This window comes from Balaenoptera acutorostrata, chromosome 4, assembly GCF_949987535.1.
Source record: "Balaenoptera acutorostrata chromosome 4, mBalAcu1.1, whole genome shotgun sequence".
Lineage (NCBI taxonomy): Eukaryota > Metazoa > Chordata > Mammalia > Artiodactyla > Balaenopteridae > Balaenoptera > Balaenoptera acutorostrata.
This window is the reverse complement of record NC_080067.1, coordinates 142780047-142801209: the sequence shown is the minus strand read 5'-3', so window position 1 is coordinate 142801209 and position 21163 is coordinate 142780047. Positions and strand designations below refer to the sequence as shown.

The window sequence follows — 21163 nt, the reverse complement described above, 5'->3', positions numbered from 1 at the left end:
GCTCAAGGAGAGGCCTGGATGTTTCCATAGAGGAGGCAGGTGGAGGAGCCCCCAGTGTTGACACACGCCCTGGTCAGGTCCTCACTGTTCTGAGAGGCTGTTGGTCCTTCCCTTAGCGTGGAAAAGGATAGTCACACACGCGGCCGTGCGCCGCCCAGCCCTGGAGCTCCTTGCGAGGGAGTCGGGGAGTAATGCCCGCTACTCAGCAAATCTCAGGTGAGAGACACCCCAGGGAGGACTTCCTGAAGATGGCGAACCCCATCCTCGAGCAGTTGGGAGGATCAGGTGAGATAACGCCAGAAGTAGCCCTCAGCACGGTGCCTAGAAGTAGTTTGTGCTCATTCCATCGTGCCCGTTGTGTTGCTGTTTACGATGTTGCTTACTTCCTTTTCTGTAGGGACCTGGGGAGAAAAACTATCCCCTGGTCTCAACACCAGAAGCAGTTGTGTCTCTTCTCAGCAGATGGTGTGTTTTTGTCATACAGACACTGATTTCTGTATCTGATATGTTTCCTTCTTTTTATTGCTCACTAGAAAACTCAGAGGCAAATTTGTGGTCCATCCATGTGTGCAGGATTCTAAGGCATGCAATTTATCACTGACTCATTCCTGGCTGTATCTTACCTTTCTTCTTCTCATCTTTCCTTCGTCTTGTTTTCCCTATCCATTCATCTTGCGTTTTATTTTATCTCGTGTGTACCCACATAAGTTTCTTTCAATCTTTCTTGGAGACACGTCAACCTCAAATTAAATAAAGCAACTGGATGTTTCCCAGAGGTCCTCCTGAGGCGTCTTTTCTTCCCTCTGAGTGCTTTCTGACTACCTGAGTGGCGTGGCAGAGGAAGCCTGTGTTTGGGATTCTGCCTGACGGGTATTTGCATGCTAGTTCTGCCTCTCATTAGCTCCGTCACTTAGGGTGAGTGCTTTACTGTTCCGGATTCTCAGTTTCTTTGTGTCTGAGGTGGGGATTATATTGCTTTCTTTGCTAGGCGGTTGTGAAGATTAAAACAGATAATGGCTGCATATAAAGCGCTGTTCCTGGCACATAGCAATGGCGTTCCTTCTTTCTTTTTTTTTTTTTGGCCGTGCCATGCGCATGTAGGATCTTAGTTCCCCGACCAGGGATTGAACCCGTGTCCCCTGCAGTGGAAGTGCGGAGTCTTAACCACCGGACTGCCAGGGAAGTCCCAAATGTTATTTCTTGACTTCCTTTCTTTCCCGAGAACTCATCTGCTCCTGGGGTTGCCACCATCATCCCTGAAGCTGACGACATCTAAGACTTCATTTTCTGTATGGCTTTTGGGCTGTTCTGAATTTCTCAGCGACTTCTGTGCCCTCCACTGGGATGGTAGAGCCGTCACCGTGGCCTCTCCCTCCTCAGCCACGTGCACTTCCGCGTTCTGTGCATCCAGCATCCGTCCCCCCGCCCCCTTCCTCCCTGGTTAGTGCTCCTCGCCGGCCTGTAGGCTTGACTCAGCCCCTCCTGCTCGGCACCTTGGCCGCGGCCCCCTCTTGCCTCCCCTGCAGAAAGCTGGCCCCGCCAGCCCACTGAGCCCCATTTCCTATCGACTTCCGTAGTGTAAAATTGGAAGGACCTGCGTGTAGAGAAAGGCTTCACTGTAGATTCCTCTTTCCATCTGCAGAGCATTTTACTTTGTGAAACATGTCCTGTTCCGTTTGCCATTTTTTTTAGGAGAGGCTGTCATTTGAAGAAAAGGAAAACCTCCGCCTTTGCTCCTTAGTTGGTAGTACTTTGACTGTGGACTCACCTTCCTGTCTGTCCCTTGTTCTCTTCCTGTGGCTGGTGGACGTGACTCTTCTTACTCATGTGCCAGACGCAGGATTGTGGTGCTAATAAAACTCAGGCCCTGCCTGCAGAGAGCGCCAGTTCCCTCGCTTCTTATCCTCAGCGTTCCTTCTTCTTTCCTGTATACCTTGTCTGCTTCAACACAGGACCTGCATGTGGTGGGAGGTTTGAGGGAACGTGCTGATGGAATGAGTTTTATTATGTTTCCGGAAAAATAGAGAAGTGTTCAAGTGGAAAAGCCGCCTTTGTTTTTGAAAACCTGCTGAAATGACCTTATTGAATATTTTGGTTCTAGGACATGCTGGAAAAAAGTACTTATTGGGGAAATAATTTCAGATACAAATGAGAAGACAAGTTTGGACATAGCCCAGAAAATATGCCATTATTTCATCAAGGAGAGTAAGGCTGTGCTTCAAAAGGTATGTTTCTAGAATATTGTGTTCTTAAAGAAGTGTTTTGATGAAGAAGTTGTTTTGTACTGATACTTGTTGGATAGGGATAGTCCACCTTCTTAGGGTGTTGTTAATGCCTTAATAAATGAACACTGATGTAATCCGTGTTTTGACTGTTAACATGTGTCTACACCTTTTAATGAGTAAAATTATTGCATTAATTCTTGGTAATAGATTTTTAAGGTACTCTTTCCCTTTTATTTTTAAATTTTTTTTAGTTAAAAAAATTTTTTTTGCCTGGGTTGGGTCTTCATTGCTGTGCGCGGGCTTTCTCTAGTTGCGGCGAGCAGGGGCTGCTCTTCGTTGCGGTGTGTGGGCTTCTCATTGCAGTGGCTTCTCTTGTTGTGGAGCATGTGCTCTAGGTGTGCGGGCTTCAGTAGTTGTGGCATGTGGGCTCGGTAGTTGTGGCACGTGGGCCCTAGAGTGTGCAGCCTTCTGTAGTTGTGGTGCGTGGGCTCAGTAGTTGCGGCCCACGGGCTCTAGAGCACAGGCTCCTCAGTAGTTGCGGTGCATGGGCTTAGTTGTTCCACGGCATGTGGGATCTTCCCTGACCAGGGATCGAACCCGTGTTGCCTGCATTGGCAGGCTGATTCTTAACCACTGCGCCACAAGGGAAGTCCCGCCTTTCCCTTTTATTTAATGAATGTTTTAATTAAATGAGGAATTAGCTTATTTGAATGAAAACATTACTAGGATTAAAAAAAAAAGTTTTATTGAACCTTGAAGACATTGTGTTGAGTGAAATAAACCACGACCCAAAAAGACAAATACCCTGTACTGTATGATTCCACTTAAATGAGATATCTGGAATAGGCAAATTTATAGAGACAGAAAGTAGAGTAGAGGTTACCAGGGATTTGGGGAGGGGGAAATGGGGAGTTAATGTTTGATGGGTACAGAGTTTCTGTTTGGGATGATGAAAAAGTTCTGGAGATGGATGGTGGCTATGGTTATATAACACTGTGAATATACTTAGTGCCACTGAATTGTACATTTAAAAATGGTCAAAATGTTAAATTTTATGTTTATGTATATTTTACTACACTAAAGAAAATCATTTAAAAATAACTTCCAGATTTCTCATATGAAAGATGAAGAAGTGGCTTTGATAAACCAACTAACTTTGGTAGAAACACTGTGGACAGAAGAGCTGAAGATTCTCCAGGCCTCTGCCGAGACCCTAACCAGTTTGCAGACAGCTTTTACGTAACTTCACTGAAGTGCAGGTGATCACCTCCAATGGTGGGTGTGACTTCTTAAACATTTTTAAACTAAGGTTTATTTTATATAGACTCATTTACAGTCAATGAACGGTTTCTATTAAACAGTTATCTGCGTAATCCTCCTCCTGCTTCTGTCTGTGGGGTGGAGCGGTGGCTGCTTGGGGACGTCGAAGGGCATCTGCAGGGGCAGAGCAGGTCCTGGGGACTCCGTCCCATCGGCGTTTCTGTTGCTGTCAAAGCAAATAGCAGTCCTGGAGGAAGACGTCCAGGGAACGTATGAATTCTCATGGGAGGGCGAGGCTGGGAGGGAGCCTGGTCAGCCCGGGGCTCCGTTTGTGGTCTTCCTCTGAGCGTCCTGCTTCTTACCTGACCCAGCGGCCATAAAAGCACAAGACGTCGTGCTGCTCTATGCTCTGATGCCAGCGGGTTAGGGCTGAGGGGCCTGTGGCATGTGGCGGTGAGTGGCTGGGTGGCTTTGGAGGGGGCAGTGTGGGGCGGTGCCCAGCAGTCTTGGCTCCCAGCTGGGCTCTGCCCCCGCCACTCTGAGCTAGAGCAACGCACTTCGAATCTTCGGTCCTTGATTGCCCATCTGGAAACAAGATTGTTACGGGGGTCCTGTGGCACAGGCCCGGGTGGCGCTGCCCCTCCCTGTCTGCGCCTCCCCTGCCCGCTGAGGACTGGGGGTTAAGCTCACGGGGAGGGCCCCTCCAGCCCGCCTCCTTGTGATTTCTGTGCGCAGGAAGTGAGTTCGTCCTTGTCGAGCAGGAGACTCGTGGGGCCTCACCAGTCCTCCCTCTGTTTACAGTTTCCCAGAATGTGTTCAAATCTCTGGTCAGCCCATGTCCCTTTCCCATTCTCTGTGGTGGGTGTTTAACCCTTTTATTCTGCTCCTTTTCTTCATTTTAATGGGGGTATTGGGAGGAACAGGAGATAAAGTTTTGTGCTTACTTGGTCATTTTGAATTAAGGCTTTGCTTTCCTTTTTTTTCTTTTTTTTTTTTAAAAAACAATATAAGCACTTTAGGCTGTTGACGGCACTCTGAGTATAGTTTTTATATAAAGTGTGCTTTAATTAGTACTTTTTAGATCTTGGCTCTGGATTTATACTTTTCACAGCGTTTTCATGCCCGTCAATTAACAACTGTGAGGGGATCAGAGCGGGTGTCAGCATATATCCCAGAAGCAAATACGTTCGTATTATTAAAAACTGGATGTTGTTGAAACATACGGCAGTAACGTTTTATTAAACGTTAGCGTCGCGGGGTCGAGGCCCCGTGCTCGGGCCTTGACGCGCGGAGTTTTACGGAAGCCTCACAGCCGCCCTGTTTTACAAACAAAGACGGGAAGAAACGGCCCGAGATCCCACACCTAGCGTGTGGCAGAGCGACGGTGCCCCCTCAGCCCACCCTCCGGGGGACACGGGTCACAGCTCGGGGGCGTCAGTGTCCGGAATTCCCCGTGCTCTCCGGACTCGGGTACGCGCCCCTCACCCATCCTCACCGACGGCCGCGCTCCTCGCCCTCCTCGCCCTCCTCGCCCACAGGCCTTGGTGGGCGCGCGGCTGCCCTGCAGGTTTCGTTGGGGAGTCCGCGACGGGGTCGGCCTCCCTCTCAACGCCCTGCGATGTGAGAGCCGTGCTGAGAAACATCCCGGGAGCCGGTCCCTCCTCGGGCTGACGTGGCCGCAATGGGTCCCACCGCCAGCCCCTCCCCGAGAAGGCGCGAGCGCACAGGCGCAGCGCGGCTGGTCCCGGGGCGGAAGCGGGTCCTGCCCGGGGAGCGAGGGGCTGGCCCTTGTGCTCCGTGGACTCAGTGTCTCGGCCCGCGCGCCTTCCCGGCGTGGACGCATCGAGCTGGCCGTTGCAGGAGGCTTCTGGGGGTTTCCAGGAGGACGGGGCGGGTCCCCGCACCTCGCTGGGCAGGGCTTACCTGACTGCCAGTTTGGGAAGAAGGGCTGGGCGCCCTGCGCAGCTCTTTCAGCTTCGCCCCTGGGGGAACCCAGCTCCACCCAGCGCAGCTGTGCCTCAGTGGGGACGCCTGCTTGATTCTGGGCCTCTGTGTAGGGAAACTGACCTAAGGCCATGGTCATATTTTGACCTCTGTCCTTACCTAGGAGTATTTTTTTATCCTTTTCAGAACTAGCGTGGGAAGGGGGGTGTACACGCTCCTCAGCCCTCGGGATCCCTGGATGGGTCATGGGGGGCGGAGGCTGCCCCAGCCCCGGCGTTTCTGTTGCCCAGAGTCCTGTCTTCCCTGCCCTGTTTTCAGCCTTCCCCAGAAGCGAATTCCTCTTGTGAAGCTCAACAAAAAACAAGTGAACGGGGCCCACTCACCTCAGGGATCAGAGTTAGAAATAAAACATCTTCATTATTGTATCTTGAGCATCTCTCCCTGTTCATAGATGCAGTTGAGGTTGACTTTGTTGTTGTTGTTTGTTTTTTTTAAAGATTTTTTTGATGTGGACCATTGTTTTAAAAGTTTTTATTGAATTTGTTAACAGTCTTTGCTTCTGTTTTATGTCTCTGTTTTTTGGCCATGAGGCATGTGGGATCTTAGCTCCCCGACCAGGGATCGAACTCGCACCCCCTGCATTGGAAGGCGAAGTCTTAACCACTGGACGCGCCAGGGGAGTCCCCCCTGACTCTGCTTTTTAATAGCTGTAGTGTGTTTCATGATACACTATACCAGGGATTCACCAACGTTTTCTGTAAAGGACCAAATAGTAAATATTTTAAGCTTTCTGGGCCATATGGTCTTTGTCCCAACTGTAGTGCACAGCAGCTATAGACAATGTGCAGACACGCACGGCTGTGTTCCAGTAAAGCTTGATTTACCAAGACAGGCCACGGGCCGTGGGGTGCTGACCCTGCACTACAGCATCATTTATTTTTCCTGTCCCCTATTCGTGGACATTTAGGACCTAAATATATTAATTCTTACTTGAGAGTGCTTTATACCTTTAGAAATTAAAGACCCTCGCCCCCCAACAGGAAAAACTTCACAGACCCATGTGGTACTTGTGCTTTAGTTGTCCGTGGTTAGAAAAAATGGGCAATGACAAGAAGCAACTACTCAGAGACATTGACAAATGAGAGCTATTTCATCATCCATGACAGATCTACCCTTATTTGTAAACAGCAGTATAATAAGGGCCTACTGTATAGCACGGGGGACTCTACTCAGTACTCTGTAATGACCTATATGGGAAAAGAATCGAAAAAAGAGTGGATATATCTATATGTATAACTAGCACAACATTGTAAATTAACTATACTCCAATAAAAATTAATTAAAAAAAAAAGAAAACAGCAGTCTAAGACTTTCAGTTTGCATATGATACTTGGTGTATAAATGCATTCAGACTCTTTGCAAGAAACGCGCGGCTCCTGTGGACAGTCTGGCCCTCAGGGCAAACCCCAGGGAGGCCACACACCGCCTCCCTAGGCTCGCCCTTGCCAGTCCCTGTGAGGGCCAGCACCCCGCGTCTGCCCACACAGGGGGGCAGCCTGCACTGTCCTTCACCAGCAGAACTGTTTGCTCCCTTCTCCCACGTACCGCCCCTCCCCACCACTGCCGTTGTTCTCCTTTCCCCTTTTTTGTTTTCTCTCTCCTAGGCCTTGGGCAGGCCTGAGGTTCGTAGTACACCCACCTGTTGGTATCTGGTTCCGGAGTTTGTGGGTGGTAAACCTCCAACTGCTGCCTTGGCCTGAGGGGGCAGACACCAAGAAGTGAAGGATGATTTGAGGCATTCCTGAAATCTTTCAAGCTGAAAATAGAGGAGACTCTCCTCCGACTGGGGCACCTTAAGTGCTTCTGCCTGAAGGCGGAGACTGTTAATGACTTTCAGGAAATGAGCGCTGTAATGCTGTGAAAATGGCTTTCACTGAAACACCTGGACACCCCCTTGGAGGGGAGTCCGGGCACAGAAATGGGGGACTTATTTTAGCTCCTCCTTTAGTTGGTAAACAGCAGCTATATTCTGTGATAGATTAGTGTTGGGCAGCAGTAAGTTTTGTCCCGAGGAGGAAAGTATAACAAAACCTATTTTGGGTTGTCAGCTGACATTTGAATATAGAGCTTTGTCAGGAATGCCACCATGTTGGTTTACTTGGAAAAGAGCTTTGTTTTACAGGTCCAGGAAGTCACGTGTGAATTACAGGGAACAAGAAGATTAGGAGGAAGGCCTGATGCACTTTTCTACATCCCTGCCAGTGTACCACACACACCAGTGTCATTGTACCACATACACCAGGGTCATTGTACCACAGGCAACAATGTCACACCACATACAACAATGCAGTGTACCACATACGACGGTGTCATTGTACCACATACACCAGGATCATTGTACCACATACAACGATACAATGTGTCATGTACAGCAGTGCCATCTGCTGTCTCTCCAGGGCTGTTCCCGCTCACCTTGCAGAGGGCATTTCTCTGTCTTCATCATTTTGTTGTAACCTTTCCTTGAGGGGATTTTTTCTTGTTTAATTTCCTTCTGTTCCATGTAGTTTTAACATCAGGCTATGAGTAAAATTTTAAAAAAACTGCTCACAGAAATATAGTAAGATTTAAGAAAAATGTAAGGTTACCGCTTCACACCCACTAGCACAGTAATCATAAGAAACGTGGATAATAACACGTGTTGTTGAGGATATGGAGAAATCGGAACCCCACATACTGCTGGTGGGAAAGGAAGATGGTGTAGCTACTTTGGAAAATAGTTTGGCAGTGGCTCAAGAGGTTGATAAGCATAGAGTTACTTTATGACCCAACAATTCCCCCTTTAGGTACATACCCAGGAGAATTGAAAACATGTCCACACAAAAACATGAGCATGAATATTCATAGCAGCATTATTCATAACAGCCCCAAACCCAGATGTCCATCAGTGGATGAATGGATAGATAAACAAAATGTGGTCTTCCCATAAAATGGAATATCATTCGGCCATAGAAAGGAATGAAGTACCAACACATGCCACATGGATGGACCTTAAAAACGTTATGCTAAATGAAAGAATCCAGTCACAAAAGGCCACATAGAATTTTATTTGCATGAAATTTCCAGAATAGACCAATCTGTAGAGATGGAAAGTAGATTAGCAGGTGCTGTGGCGTGGGGCAGGGTGCTAGAGGGATTGGAGGGTGACAGCCAAAGAGTAGGGGGTTTCTTTTTGCGTTGATGAAAACGTTCTAAAATTGTGGTGATAGTTGCACAACTCTGAATATAGTAAAACCCATTGATTTATATACTTTAAATGGGTGAATGGTATGGCATGTGAGTTATATTTCAGTAAAGCTATTTTTTAAAAAAAAGTAGGGTTAGTACCTATTGGAGAATTCTATCCGTCTTCTTTTTTAATTTTTTAAATTGGTTTCTGGCCACGCCACTGTGCGGCTTGTGGGATCTTAGTTCCCTGCCGAGGGATTGAACCTGCGCCCTTGGCAGTGAAAGTGCAGGGTCCTAGCCACTGGACCGCCAGGGAATTCAATTCTATCCCTCTTCTCATGCTCAGCTAACAGTTTTTCACAGGCAGGGCTAGAGTTTGTCAGTCTGATGACGATGGTAGAGGCCTGGCAGCATTAGGTCCTCTGCCCCACGCGTGACATTTATCACCTCGTTTAATTCTTACAATGATCTGTGCGGTAATAACTTTCCTGATTTTGTAAATGTGGAGACAAAGGTTCAGAAAGGTAGAGTTATTGCTGAGGTCACACAGCTAGGATTCAAACCTCGGTCAACCTCCATACCCCACTCTCCTAAAGTTCGTGCCGCTGTGACTGTGTTTGTGAAGCACGGGCGGGCTTAGGTGGGCACCTGCCCTCACCTGCTTAGGACCACGTGGACTCAAAGTGGAGCTGGAGTGGTCGCCCTTGGACGGGCATTTGGAGGGCTGGGATCTGCGGTCCTGCTGTTTAAGCACGCTCCCTCCTGGCTTGACCACTGGCCTTCTCTTGACTAGCAGAGACGCCTTAGTCCATGGAAGAGCAGACTCAGGGCCCAGGGAACCTGACTTCACATTGACCCCGAGAGGGCGTGTTACTAGCCACGTTTTAGAGAAAAGGAAGCAGGCTCCGAGGAGAGAAGGAATGCGGAGTGATGTGAGGGTGGCGGTGAGGCTGCGCTCCATCGCAGGCAGGAGGAGCCTTTATTAGGAGCACGTTTGTCACGGTGGGGTCCCCTGACCCTGGCATCAGAGACAGCCAGGGTGCGCGAGCCCAGTCCAGACCCACTGAGTCAGCCTCTGGGATGTAGGTCCGGGGATGTGTATTTGTTGAGGCCCCAGGTGATTTCAGGGCGCGCTGTCTGCAAACCACTGACCTAGAGACGCCAGAGGAGGGGCTGCGCCCTCATCCTGAGCCCTGGTCCCTGGTCCCTGGTCCCAGGGCTTCAGTTGTCATTTCGCAGGTTCTTGAGGTGAAGTGTTAGACAGACCTGACCCTCGATCGTGTGACTCCGACCCTGGGCCTCTGAATATGTGTAGCATCAGAGGGTGGCGGTGAGAGACGTCCTCGGGGTGATCCACTCTGACCCCTCATTTTGTGGGTGAAGCTCCCAGACAGTGAGAAGCTTGCTCTGGGCCATGGACTTAGCATCAGAACCCACATTTTCTTGCCGTTTCTAGCGGACTTTCTGCTTTCCTGCATCCTCCTTCCAGAGTGTAAGATCCAGATACTGTCCCAAATGAACTCCCCAAACTGTATTCTTCCAGGGAAGAATCAGAAAGTGGGAGCGGGGCTGTTGGAGGAGAAAGGGAAGCGGTAGCGTCAGCCTGAGAAGGGTTGGAGAAGGGACGCATTGGAGCTGAGTCCTTCCTGGGTTTGGCCTCTATCCTCAATTCAGCCCCTCCTCTGGTCTCACGGTGGCTCTGGGATGCACATATTATGTCTTTATTAGATGTGAAGAAACTGAGGCATAGAGGGGTCAGGGGGCTTATCCCACATCATACAGTTGGGGTTTGACCCCAGGAGTGTCTGAGTTCAAGTCTATCACCTGTCAGCCACACCTGTTTCTGCCTCCAAAGGTGGGCAGCCTAGGGTGCAGGGTAGGGATGGGCCACCTCAGAGCAGTTTTTATTGTGTCTCATTTTTGTGTTATAATGGGCGACCTCATTGGCCACAAGGAACCGGCAGCACCGAGCTTTGAGGAGAAAGAAGGCCTGCCCGGAAGTCCCTGCGGGCCAAGCCCTCTACCTGCAGCCTGACTTTTTATGGTCGAATTTCAGTTTTCCAGCCTCTCCCACTCACCGTGAAGACCCACATCCCATAAAGGGCAGCGGGTGTTATTAGAGGGGCAAGAAGGGGAGAATGGTCCCGCCAGGCAGGCTTCTCCCATTCTGGAGGAATTTGCCCTGGGGTGAGGGTCCCTGTTGATCTCAAGGGTCCCTGTCCAGCTCTGCAGCTCTGGCCACAAGCATTTGGATGCCTTCTGGTGCCTAGAATCAGAAGGTGAGACAAAACCCAGGACTGCAAAGCATCTACTAAGCAGTTATTAGGGCAGTAAGTAATTGCTGTTCTAACTTTGACCTTTTCACAAAGGGAGACTCTAAACTGATTAAGAGGAGAGGGGGTTTCAGGATGTCATTGAGGAAGCAGGTCAAGTATAGAGCATGTTGGAGATGGGCAGCACAGACCTTCGATTCTCAGGTCGTCTCTGGGACTCAGTGTCCTGGGTGACTGGCCTTTGAGCCTCAGATAGTGAAGGTGGGACCAGCGGTTCGCAGCCTTAACCATTCAAGGGAATCACATGTGGAGCCTTTTTAAAAAACTTCATTGAGGAATAATTGACAAATATAATTGTATATATTTAAAATGCACAACATGATGATTTGATATATTGATACATACACATTGTAGAATGATTACCAAGATCAAGATAATTAACACATCTATTATCTCACACAGTTAACTCATTGTGTGCCTGCGTGTGTGTGTGTGTGTGTGTGTGTGTGTGTGTGTGTGGTAGGAATGCTTAAGATTTCCTTTCAGCAACTTTCAAGTACACAGTACCATATTATTAACTAGTCACCACGTTGTGCATTAGACCCTCAGAACTTATTCTTCTGGTAATTGAAAATTTATACCCTTGACATTTCCCCCTCCTTCCAACCCCTGATAACCACAATTTTATTTTCTGTTTCTATGAAATTGGATTTTTAAAATATTTCCACATATAAGTGATATCATAAGTATTTGTCTTTCTCGATCTGGGTTATCTCCAAATTCATCCATGTCATTGCAAATGACAGGATTTCATTCTTTTTTTATGTTTGAGTAATATTCCATTGTATATATGTGCCACATTTTCTTTATTCATTTATCTGTTGAAGGACATTTTAAGTTGTTTCCATATCTTGGCTATTGTGAATAATGCTGCAGTGAACATGGGTGTATGGATATTTCTTTGAGATACTGATTTCAGTTCCTTCAGATATGACCCAGGAATGGGATTGCTGGGTCATAGGGTAGTTAAATTTTTACTTTTTTGAGGAACTGCCATACTGTTTTCCATAATGGCTGTATCAGTTTACATTTCCATCAATAGTGTATAAGGGTTCCCTTTTCTTCACATCCACACTGACACTTGTTATCTTTTGTCTTTCTGATAATAGCCATCCTAGCAGGTGTGAGGTGGTTTTGATTTGCATTTCCCTGATGATTAGTGATGTTGAGCACCTTCTCATATAACTTTTGTATGCCTTCTTTGGAAAAATGTCTATTCAGGTCCTTTGCCTGTTTTTAAATTGGATTATTTGCTTTTTTGCTATTGAGTTGTATGAGTTCTTTGTATATTTTCAGATACACAATTTGTGAATATTTTCTCCCATCCTGTAGGCTGACTTTTAAAATTATTGCTTGTTTCCATTGCTGTGTAGAAGCTCTTTAGTTTGATACAGTTCCACTTGTTTGTTTTAGCTTCTGTTGCCTGTACTTATACCTTATCTAAGAAGTCATTGCCAAGACCACTGTCAAAGATCTTTTTCCCTATGTTTTCCTCCAGGAGTTTTACAGTTTCAGGTTTTACGTTTAAGTCTTTGATCCATTTTGAGGTAATTTTTGTGTGTGGTGTAAGATAGCGGTCCATTCTTTTGCATGTAGATATCTGGTTTTCTCCGCACCATTTGTTAGAAGAGATTATTCTTTCTCCAATGTGGATTTTTGGTACCCTTTCAAAAATTAGTTGACCATATATGTGTGGATATATGCCTGGGCTCTCTATTGTGTTCCACTGGTCTGTGTGACTGTTTTTATGCCAGTACCATACTTTTTTGATTACTATAGCTTTGTAATATAGTCTGAAATCAGGAACTATGATACCTCCAACTTTGTTCTTCTTTCTCATGATTACTGTGGCTATTCAGGGTCTTTTGTGGTTCCATACAAATTTTAAGGTAGTTTATTTTTCTGTTTCTGTGAAAAATGCCATTAGAATTTTGATAGGGATTGCACTGAATCTCTAGAACACTAGGGTAGTATGGACATTTTCATAATATTGATTCTTCCAATCCATGAACATGGAATATATTTACACTTATTTGTGTCTTCTTCAGTCTGTTTCAACAATGTCTTATAGTTTTAAGTACAGGTCTCTCACATCCTTGGTTAATTTATTCTTAAGTATTTTATAGTTTTTGATGCTTTTATAAATGAGATTGCGTTCTTAATTTGTCTTTCAGATAGTTTGTTATTAGTGTATAGAGACGCAACTGATTTCTGATGTTGATTTTGTATCCTGCAATTTATTTATTAGTTCTAACAGATTTTTGGTGAATCTTTAGGGTTATCTATGTCTAAAATTATATCATCTACAAACATAATTTTGCTACTTCCTTTCTGAGTTGGACGCCTTTTATTTCTTTTTCTTGCTTAATTGCTAAGGCTAGGACTTCCAGTACTATGTTGAATAGAAATGGGGAGAGTAGGTATCCTTGTCTTGTTCCTGATCTTAGAGGAAAGGCTTTAAAATTTTACCATTGAGTATGATGTAGCTGTGGACTTTTCATATGTGGCCTTTATTATGCTGAGGAACATTTCTTTTATAGTTGATTTGTTGAGAGTTTTTACCATGAAAGGATGTTAAATTTTGTCAAGTGCTTTTTCTGCATCTATTGAAATGATCATTTGGTTATTATCCTTCATTCTGTTAATGTGATGTATCACACTTATTGATTTACATATGTTCAATTATCCTTGCATCCCAAGGATGAATCCCACTTAATCATGGTTTGTGATCATTTCAATGTGTTCTTGAATTCAGTTTGCTAGTATCTTGGTGAGGATTTTTGCATCTGTGTTCATCCTCTGATAATTGACCTATGATTTTCTTTTCTTGTAGTGTACTTGTCTGGCTTTGGTATCTGGGTAATGCTGGTCTTGTAAAATGAGTTTGGAAGTTTTCCTTCCCCTTCAGTTTTTTAGAAGAGTTTGAAAAGGATTGGTATTAGTTTTTCTTTAAATGTTTGGTGGAATTCACCTGTGAAGTCATCTGGGCTTTTATTTGTTGGAGATTTTTGATTACCCATTTAATCTCCTTACTCATTATTGGTCTGTTCATACTTTCTATTACTTCATGATTCATTCTTGGTAAGTTGTGTGTTTCTAGGAAATTATCCGTTTCTTCTAAATTAATTCATTAACATATAGTTGTTCATGGTAGTCTCTTATGATCCTTTGAATTTCTGTGGTATCAGTTATAGTGTCTCTTCTTTCATTTATAATTTTATTAATTTGAGTAATCTGTTTTTTTTTCTTAGTCTAGCTAAAGGCTTGTCAATTTTGTTTATCTTTTCAAGAAACCAACTCTTAGTTTTGTTGATCTTTTTCTATTGTCTTTCTCATCTCTATTTCCTTTATTTATATTCTAATTTTTATTTCATTCCTTATGCTAATTTTGGGCTTAGTTTATTTTTCCTTTTCTAGTTCCTTCAGGAGTAAGGTTAGGTTGTTTATTTGAGATCTTTTTTCTTAATGTAGGCATTCATTGGTATAAACTTCCCTCTTAGAACCACTTTTGCTGCATCGCATAAGTTTTTGTATGCTGTGTTTCTATTATTGTTTGTCTCTAGATTTTTTTTTATTCCTTCTTTGACCTATTGGTTGTTCAGAAGTGTGTTGTTTAATTTCTACGTATTTGTGAAGTTTCCAGCTTTCCTCGTTACTGATTTCTAGTCTCATACCATTGCGGTTGGAAAAGATACTCAATATGATTTCAGTCTGCTTAAATTTCTTAAGACTCGTTTTGTGACCTAACATGATTTACCCTGGAGAATGTTTCATGTGTGCTAGAGAAGAATGTTGGATGGAATGTTCTTTACATGTCTGTTAGGTCTATTTGATTGAAAGTGTCTTTCAAGTCCATTTTTAAAATTGATTCTCTCTGGATGATCTACCCATTGTTTAAGGTGAGGTATTGAAATCACCCACGATTATTGCATTGCTATCTATTTTTTGCCTTCAGCTTTATTAATAATTGTTTAATATATTTAGGTGCTTCAATACTGGGTGCATATATGTTTCCAATTGTTATATCCTCTTGATTAATTAACCCCTTTATCATTATAACAATATAATGACTTTCTTTGTCTTTTGTTACAATGTTTGACTTAAAGTCTATATTGTGTGATATAGGTATAGCTGTCTCAGCTCTCTTGGTTTCCATTTACATAAAATATCTTCACTTTCAGCCTGTGTCTTTAAAGCTTACATGACTCTCTTCTAAGCAGTATATATAGTTGGGTTTTGTTTTTTTATCCATTCAGTTACTTTTTGCCTTTTAAATAGAAAATTTAAACCATTTACATTTAGAGTAGTTATTGATAGGTAAAGACTTACTATTGCTATTTCATTAATTTCTTTCTAATTGTTTTGTAGTTTCTTTGTTCCTCTCCCTTTTTTGCTGTCTTTCTTTGTGAGTTGATTTTTTTAATAGTGGTATGCTTTGATTCTTTTTGTCTTTATCATTTATGTATCTATACAATAGATACTTTTTGCTTTGTGGTTACCATGAGGCTTTCATAATACATCTTGTTGTTATAACTGTTAAGATTATAACTTAACTTCAGTTGCATAAAAGTGTTCTACACATTTTCTTGCTCACACCCTCAACTTATATTGTTGATGTCCCAATTTACCACTTTTTATACTATGTATCCATTAACAAAATATTGTAGCTGTAATTATTTTTAAGACTTTTGTCTCTTAGCCTATATGCTAGAGTTCAAAGTGACTTACACACCACCATTACAGTATTAGGGTATTTTGAATTCTACTATACCTTTACCAGTGAAGTTGATACTTCCATGTTACTAATTAGTGTCTTTTTGTTTCAGCTTGAAGAACTCCTGTTAGCATTTCTTGTAAGGCAGGTCTAGTGCTGATAAATTCCCTCAGCTTTTGTTTTTCTGGGAAAGTCTTTATTTCTCCTTCATTAATGCAGTACAATTATTCTAGCTGAAGTATTCTTGGTGAATAGTTTTTTTCCTTGAGCATTTTGAATGTGTCATCCCCTCTTCTGGCCTGCAAGGTTTCTGCTGAGAAGTTTGCTGATAGCCTTATTGGGATTCCCTTGTATGTGATGAGTCTCTTTTCTCTTTCTGTTTTAAAATTTCTCTTTGTCTTTGATTCTTGAGAGGTTAATTATAATGTATCTTGGTGAATATCTCTTTGGGTTATATCTATTTATGGACCTTTGGGTTTTATGTACCTGGATGGCCGCGTCTCTCCCCAGATTTAGGAATTTTTCAGCTATGATTTCTTTAAGTATGTTTCTGTCCTTTTCTCTCTCTCTTCTTTTGTTTTGTGTTGTTTTGTTTTGTTTGATAGTATCCCATAATTCACATAAGTTTTCTTCAGTCTTTTTCAATCTATTTTTTTTCTCCTCTGTCTGTATAATATCAAGAAATCTATCTTCAAGTTCACAGATTCTTTTTTTTTTTTAGTATTTAAATTTTATTTTTGGCTGCGTTGGGTCTTTGTTGCTGCGCGCGGGCTTTCTCTGGTTGTGGAGAGTGGGGGCTACTCTTCTTTGTGGTGCGCAGGCTTCTCACTGCCGTGGCTTCTCTTGTTGCGGAGCATGGGCTCTAGGCTCGCGGGCTTCAGTAGTTGCAGCGCGCAGGCTCAGTAGTTGTGGCTCGTGGGCTCTAGAGCGCAGGCTCAGTAGTTGTGGTGCATGGGCTTAGTTGCTCTGCGCCATGTGGGATCTTCCTGGACCACGGATTGAACCCATGTCCCCTGCATTGGCAGGCGGATTCTTAACCACTGCACCACCAGTCCAAGTTCACAGATTCTTTATTCTGCCTGGGAGCTTCAACAGCGCTCTGTTGCATTTTTTCATTCCATTCACTGTGGTCTTCAGCTCCAGAGTTTGTTCGGTTCTTTTAAAAAATGATTTCTGTCTGTTTGTTGAACTTACTTTGTTCATTTATTGTTTTCCTGAATTCGTTAAGTTGTGTTCTCCTAAATCTTGCTGAACTTCCTAAAATAATTATTTTGAAATCTTTTTTTGGTAACTCGCAGATCTCCATTTCTTTGGGATTGGTTACTGGAAAATCATTATGTTCCTTTGGTGGTGTCATGTTTCCTTGCTTTTTCATGTTTCTGATGGCTTTGCATTGATGTCTGTGCATTTGAGGGTGCATTCACTTTTTGGACTGGCTTCAGTGGGAAAAGACTTTCACCTAAACGTGGTTGCAAGGGTGCTAGCCTGGTGGGATACAGTGTCTTTCATTCTTGGAAGGCACAGCAGCATAGTCTCCATGCAGCTCTGTCGGCTGAGGTCATCGTAGGTGCAGACTGCTGGAATATTCTGTGGCCAAGACTGCGAAGGTCCTATGGGTAGGAGTGGCAACAAAGGCTTTTGGGAACTTTGGAGGTGAAGGTTGCTGGGGTCTTCTGCTTTTCCCATGGGAGGAAGTTCCAGCCAATGGGATCCCTCTTGGCTGTGGTCTGGTGTGCTGGCAAACAGTAGAAGTGGAGCTGGAGTCCTGGGACCACTTGCTGAGGCAGCATCCCTTGTGTCTAAGGTGTGGGCATGTACAGATGGCCTGTGGAACCAAGGTCTGGGTCTCTGGGTCTCACCACAGTGACTCTGGCTGGCGGGGGGTGGTGATGCAGCAGTGGCACAGACCCTGCTGGGGTGACAAGGTGCAGCAGTGGCTTGGTCCTCGGCCCCAGGGGGCAGGGGGCAGTAGCAGCACAGCCTGCAGATGGTGGGTTGAAGTCCCAACTTTGACCCCAGGGGGCAGTTGTAGGACGGTAGTAGCACCTACCTGGTGGTGGCTTGTTAAAACCTTGTGTTAGGATCCAGGGAGCAGGGCCCAGGGCAGTGGCAGTGCCTCTGGCAATGACAGTTCAGAGCTTTGACCTGGGACCGAGGGGCAGGGCTGGGAGCACTGATAGTGTGGCTTGGCAGTGATGGTTCAGAGTGGCGGCCTGAGTCGTGGGGCTGGGGCTCAGGGCAGCCCCATCAGTGATGATTCAGAGCCAAGACCTGGGAGCTGGGTGTGAGGCTCAGGGCAGTAACAGTGTGATACTGGTACTGGTCAGAGTGTGACCTGGGACCCAGAGGGTGGGGCTCAGGGCAGCAGAGGCTGCCCCAGAAATGGTGGCACAAAGCTGTGACCTGACACTGAGAGCAGGGCTCCGGGCAGCCGTGGCTCCCATCATGTATACTGTGATGCGCTGTGAGGTCCTGATCCCAGAGAGTGGGGCACAGCCGTGCCTGGGGCCTCTGAGGACAGTGACAGCTCCAGCCCTAGGGAGGGGACATGGTTGTGGGCACTCCGGGCAGCTCTGTCAGCTGGGATCAGCGTTGGTGTAGACTGGGGGAGACCTCAGTAGCAAAGGCTGCAGACGTACACAGTGGTGAGGCTTGCTGGGCTTCTGCTTTCCTTTTCTCCAGGAGGTGGAATTCCTCTGGGGGTGATCTCCCTGGCACTCAGACGCTCTTGACTTGAGGATGGGGTAACACAGGTAAAATGCTTCCTGTACTTTTTTACATGGCCAGCCTCGGTTTTTGAGCTCTGCGGGATTTTTGATGCTTCTTCATTGTATTCCGGAGCTTTCCCTGAGCTATTTTTGTTGGTTTGCAGTCGTTTATTGTTTTTGTGAGGTGATGAACATTGGGACCTCCTAGCCCTCCACCTTGCTGATGTCACCTCCCTCTCACATGCAGAGCTTTAAAAACTGCAGAGGCCGGGGTCCCATCCCGAGGGTCTGATTTAATTGGTCTGCGGTGTGCCAACCTCCTGGGGGTCCTAAAGCTCTCAGGTGACTTTGCTCTTCACCAGAGTTTCCTTTCTGAGTCTCTGGGCTATAGGAACAAGCTCCTGTAACTTCTCCCAGCTGGACCATTCTGGATTTTCAAGCCTACAGTTAACAATAGTTTTGGGAGGCAGGAGAGAGTATGCCAGTTGCTGTACTACTGAACAAGTTTATGCTGCCTAAATAATTTCTAAAATAGTACCAATCCATGCTGAGTACAGATTAATCCAAAGCACAAATGCTTTAACATTCAGTTCAGCCAGGACAGTGAAATATGAGTGGCCAGACCACAACAGGGGCTCAGTACTTTTTAGTTCTTTTCACAAGTCTGCTTTAAAAACAAGCTGTACCTGTGAGTGTCCCAAGTGTTATGGTTGATGCCTGAAAAGTATGAAATGGATCTCTGAATCTGTGGGACTTTGCAGTGAGCTTGAGACACTTCCATCTTTGAACACTGGATGGCGCAAGAAGACCGCTGGGCTGAGGATGCTGACTCAGGTCCTTGAGGCTACCGTCAAAATCAGGCAACAGGGAGTGTCTTTTTTTTTTTTCAGATGTTAGGATCCAGACAAGGCAAAAAAGAACTCTATGTGTTGCTACTGGGATAAAATGCAGAGTTCATATTCTCTTGTGGGCCGTTGGATCTCCTTGGGTGAGAAACGCAGACAGATAAACAGTAGTTCAAGGTGATGGCTGCCAGAGAAGGGACCTGGCCAGAATTTTTCACACCAGGTAGCAGGTTTTAATTAATTTTTCACACCGGGTAGCAGGTTTTAATTTCTGTCATCACTGGGAGCAGGGAGACAGGTCCTGACTTACAGGCAAAAAGAGCAAGGGTCGCTTTGGAGTTTAAAGTGAACACCCACACAAAGAAAAGGGGGCTACTCTTCGACTCCTCTTCTGCCAGATGCTTCTAGAATTAGAGAGTGGTCCATTTGGTGGAGAGCTGGAAAGGAGCCACTTCTCCCCAACCAACGGGAGGGCTGCCTGTCTGTTGTTAGAGGCGTGCGTTTGATCTGAGGACAGAGCTTCAAAGTAGAGTGAAAACGACACCAGGGTGTCCTTGGACTGCTCTGTCTACAGGTGACTGACAGGCTCCAGATCCCACACGGCTGGGGCAGTGACGTGACCCAGCACACATCACCTAGTGACTGCACAGTGTTGGGGGGGCCTCATTTGAAACGATCTCTTTGGTCCGCTGGACTTCCCCAGTGCCTCTGTGATCTGTCCTCCCATCAAGATGAATTCAACTTGCAGATCAGGGGAGCTCTGATCACGGTTTCTCCCTTCTCACTCTCTTCTCCTTCCACCCCTCTTGCTATTTATACACATCCCAGCCTTGTCTTGAGTGGGTGTTTGTTTTCTCTTGGGCATTTAATCTAGAGCGTGCTAGCAAGACCTGGATGAGGCCCTTACTGTGGTATTGAAGTTTTTCCTCTTATTTGGAGGAGTAAACTACAGATGACAGTTTCTCTGATTGGAGTTGCCTTACTGGCGGTGGTTGGCTGTTTGGGAAACAGATCCTGCTTCAGAGTATTCACGTTGGGATAATGAGCTCTTTGTGATTGTTGTGGTTCAATATTCAGGCCGGGGGACCACACCGTAGCCCAGGTTGGGAGCCATGGCGCACATGGACACAGGCATCAGCAGAAATTGTATGAAAAAGGAAATATTCTGTGTCTTTATTTACAAGGCAGTGTTTCTGATACCAGTAGGAGCAAAATATTGGCAGTGAGCAACTGTTAGAATTCATCATCTTCCTTTTATAGTTTGCTAGTGGCAGGAGTCTAGGGGGAGGCCACTGCCACTGAAAATGTCCCTCAGGAAGCTAACGAAGCACTGTCAGCATGTATTATTGGGGTGGTTGGCCCTAGAATCCTGCTCCTTAAAAGCTGGTCTGGAGACCAACAGAATCAACAGTACCAGGAGCTTGTGAGAAATGCAGAGTCTCAGGCCCTGCCCCGAACCTACTGGGAGCTAGAGAAGCAGTGCCGCAGAAGTGTGGCTGGCTCTGAGGTCCAAGCCACTGTGGTAGAGAATTCCCAGTCTCCTGGACCAGTCGGTCTGACCATCAGCAAGCCATCTGGCGCGGTTGGGGGACGCCCATCCTTGACATGAGGGCGCTGTTTGCGGGGCCCTGGGGCTCTGCTGGGAGGACCCACGAGGCCAGATCCTTGACGATTATCATAGTTTTGCCCCTTTGACTTTGGGGGACGGCTGTTCCCAAATTCCTCGGAAGTGCCCGGGGAGGTGGCCCGACGGAAGCCACCCAGCTCCTTACCCACACCCCTTGCTGCGGCTGCTGGGCAGTCAGCCGTGAAACCCCAGTCTCCCTGACATCCATTTCTGAGGTTCACGTTCACGGGGAAAAAATAGATGCCCGTGCAGCGGTGTGGTTCTGAATTCACTGAGCCACTG

At 45.7% G+C, this 21163-nt stretch overlaps 1 protein-coding gene across 8 annotated transcripts in view; it reads left to right on the top strand.

Moving 5' to 3' along the window:
• Nucleotides 1-21163, top strand: part of SETD4 (SET domain containing 4) — a 430129-nt gene that overhangs the window by 20097 nt on the left and 388869 nt on the right. For 5 of the 8 annotated variants that reach the window (XR_009008193.1, XR_009008194.1, XR_009008195.1 and 2 more), the window contains exons 10-11: nt 2102-2225; nt 3334-3500. Coding sequence is in view for 3 of the 8 variants with exons in the window: in XM_057545647.1 (XP_057401630.1) it covers nt 2102-2225; nt 3334-3468 (259 nt within the window). In the remaining 5 variants the exon portion in view is untranslated. Of the gene's footprint in view, nt 1-116; nt 286-2101; nt 2226-3333; nt 5612-21163 lie in introns of those variants that run through there. The other 3 variants (XM_057545648.1, XR_009008197.1, XM_057545646.1) reach the window with 3 other exon arrangements.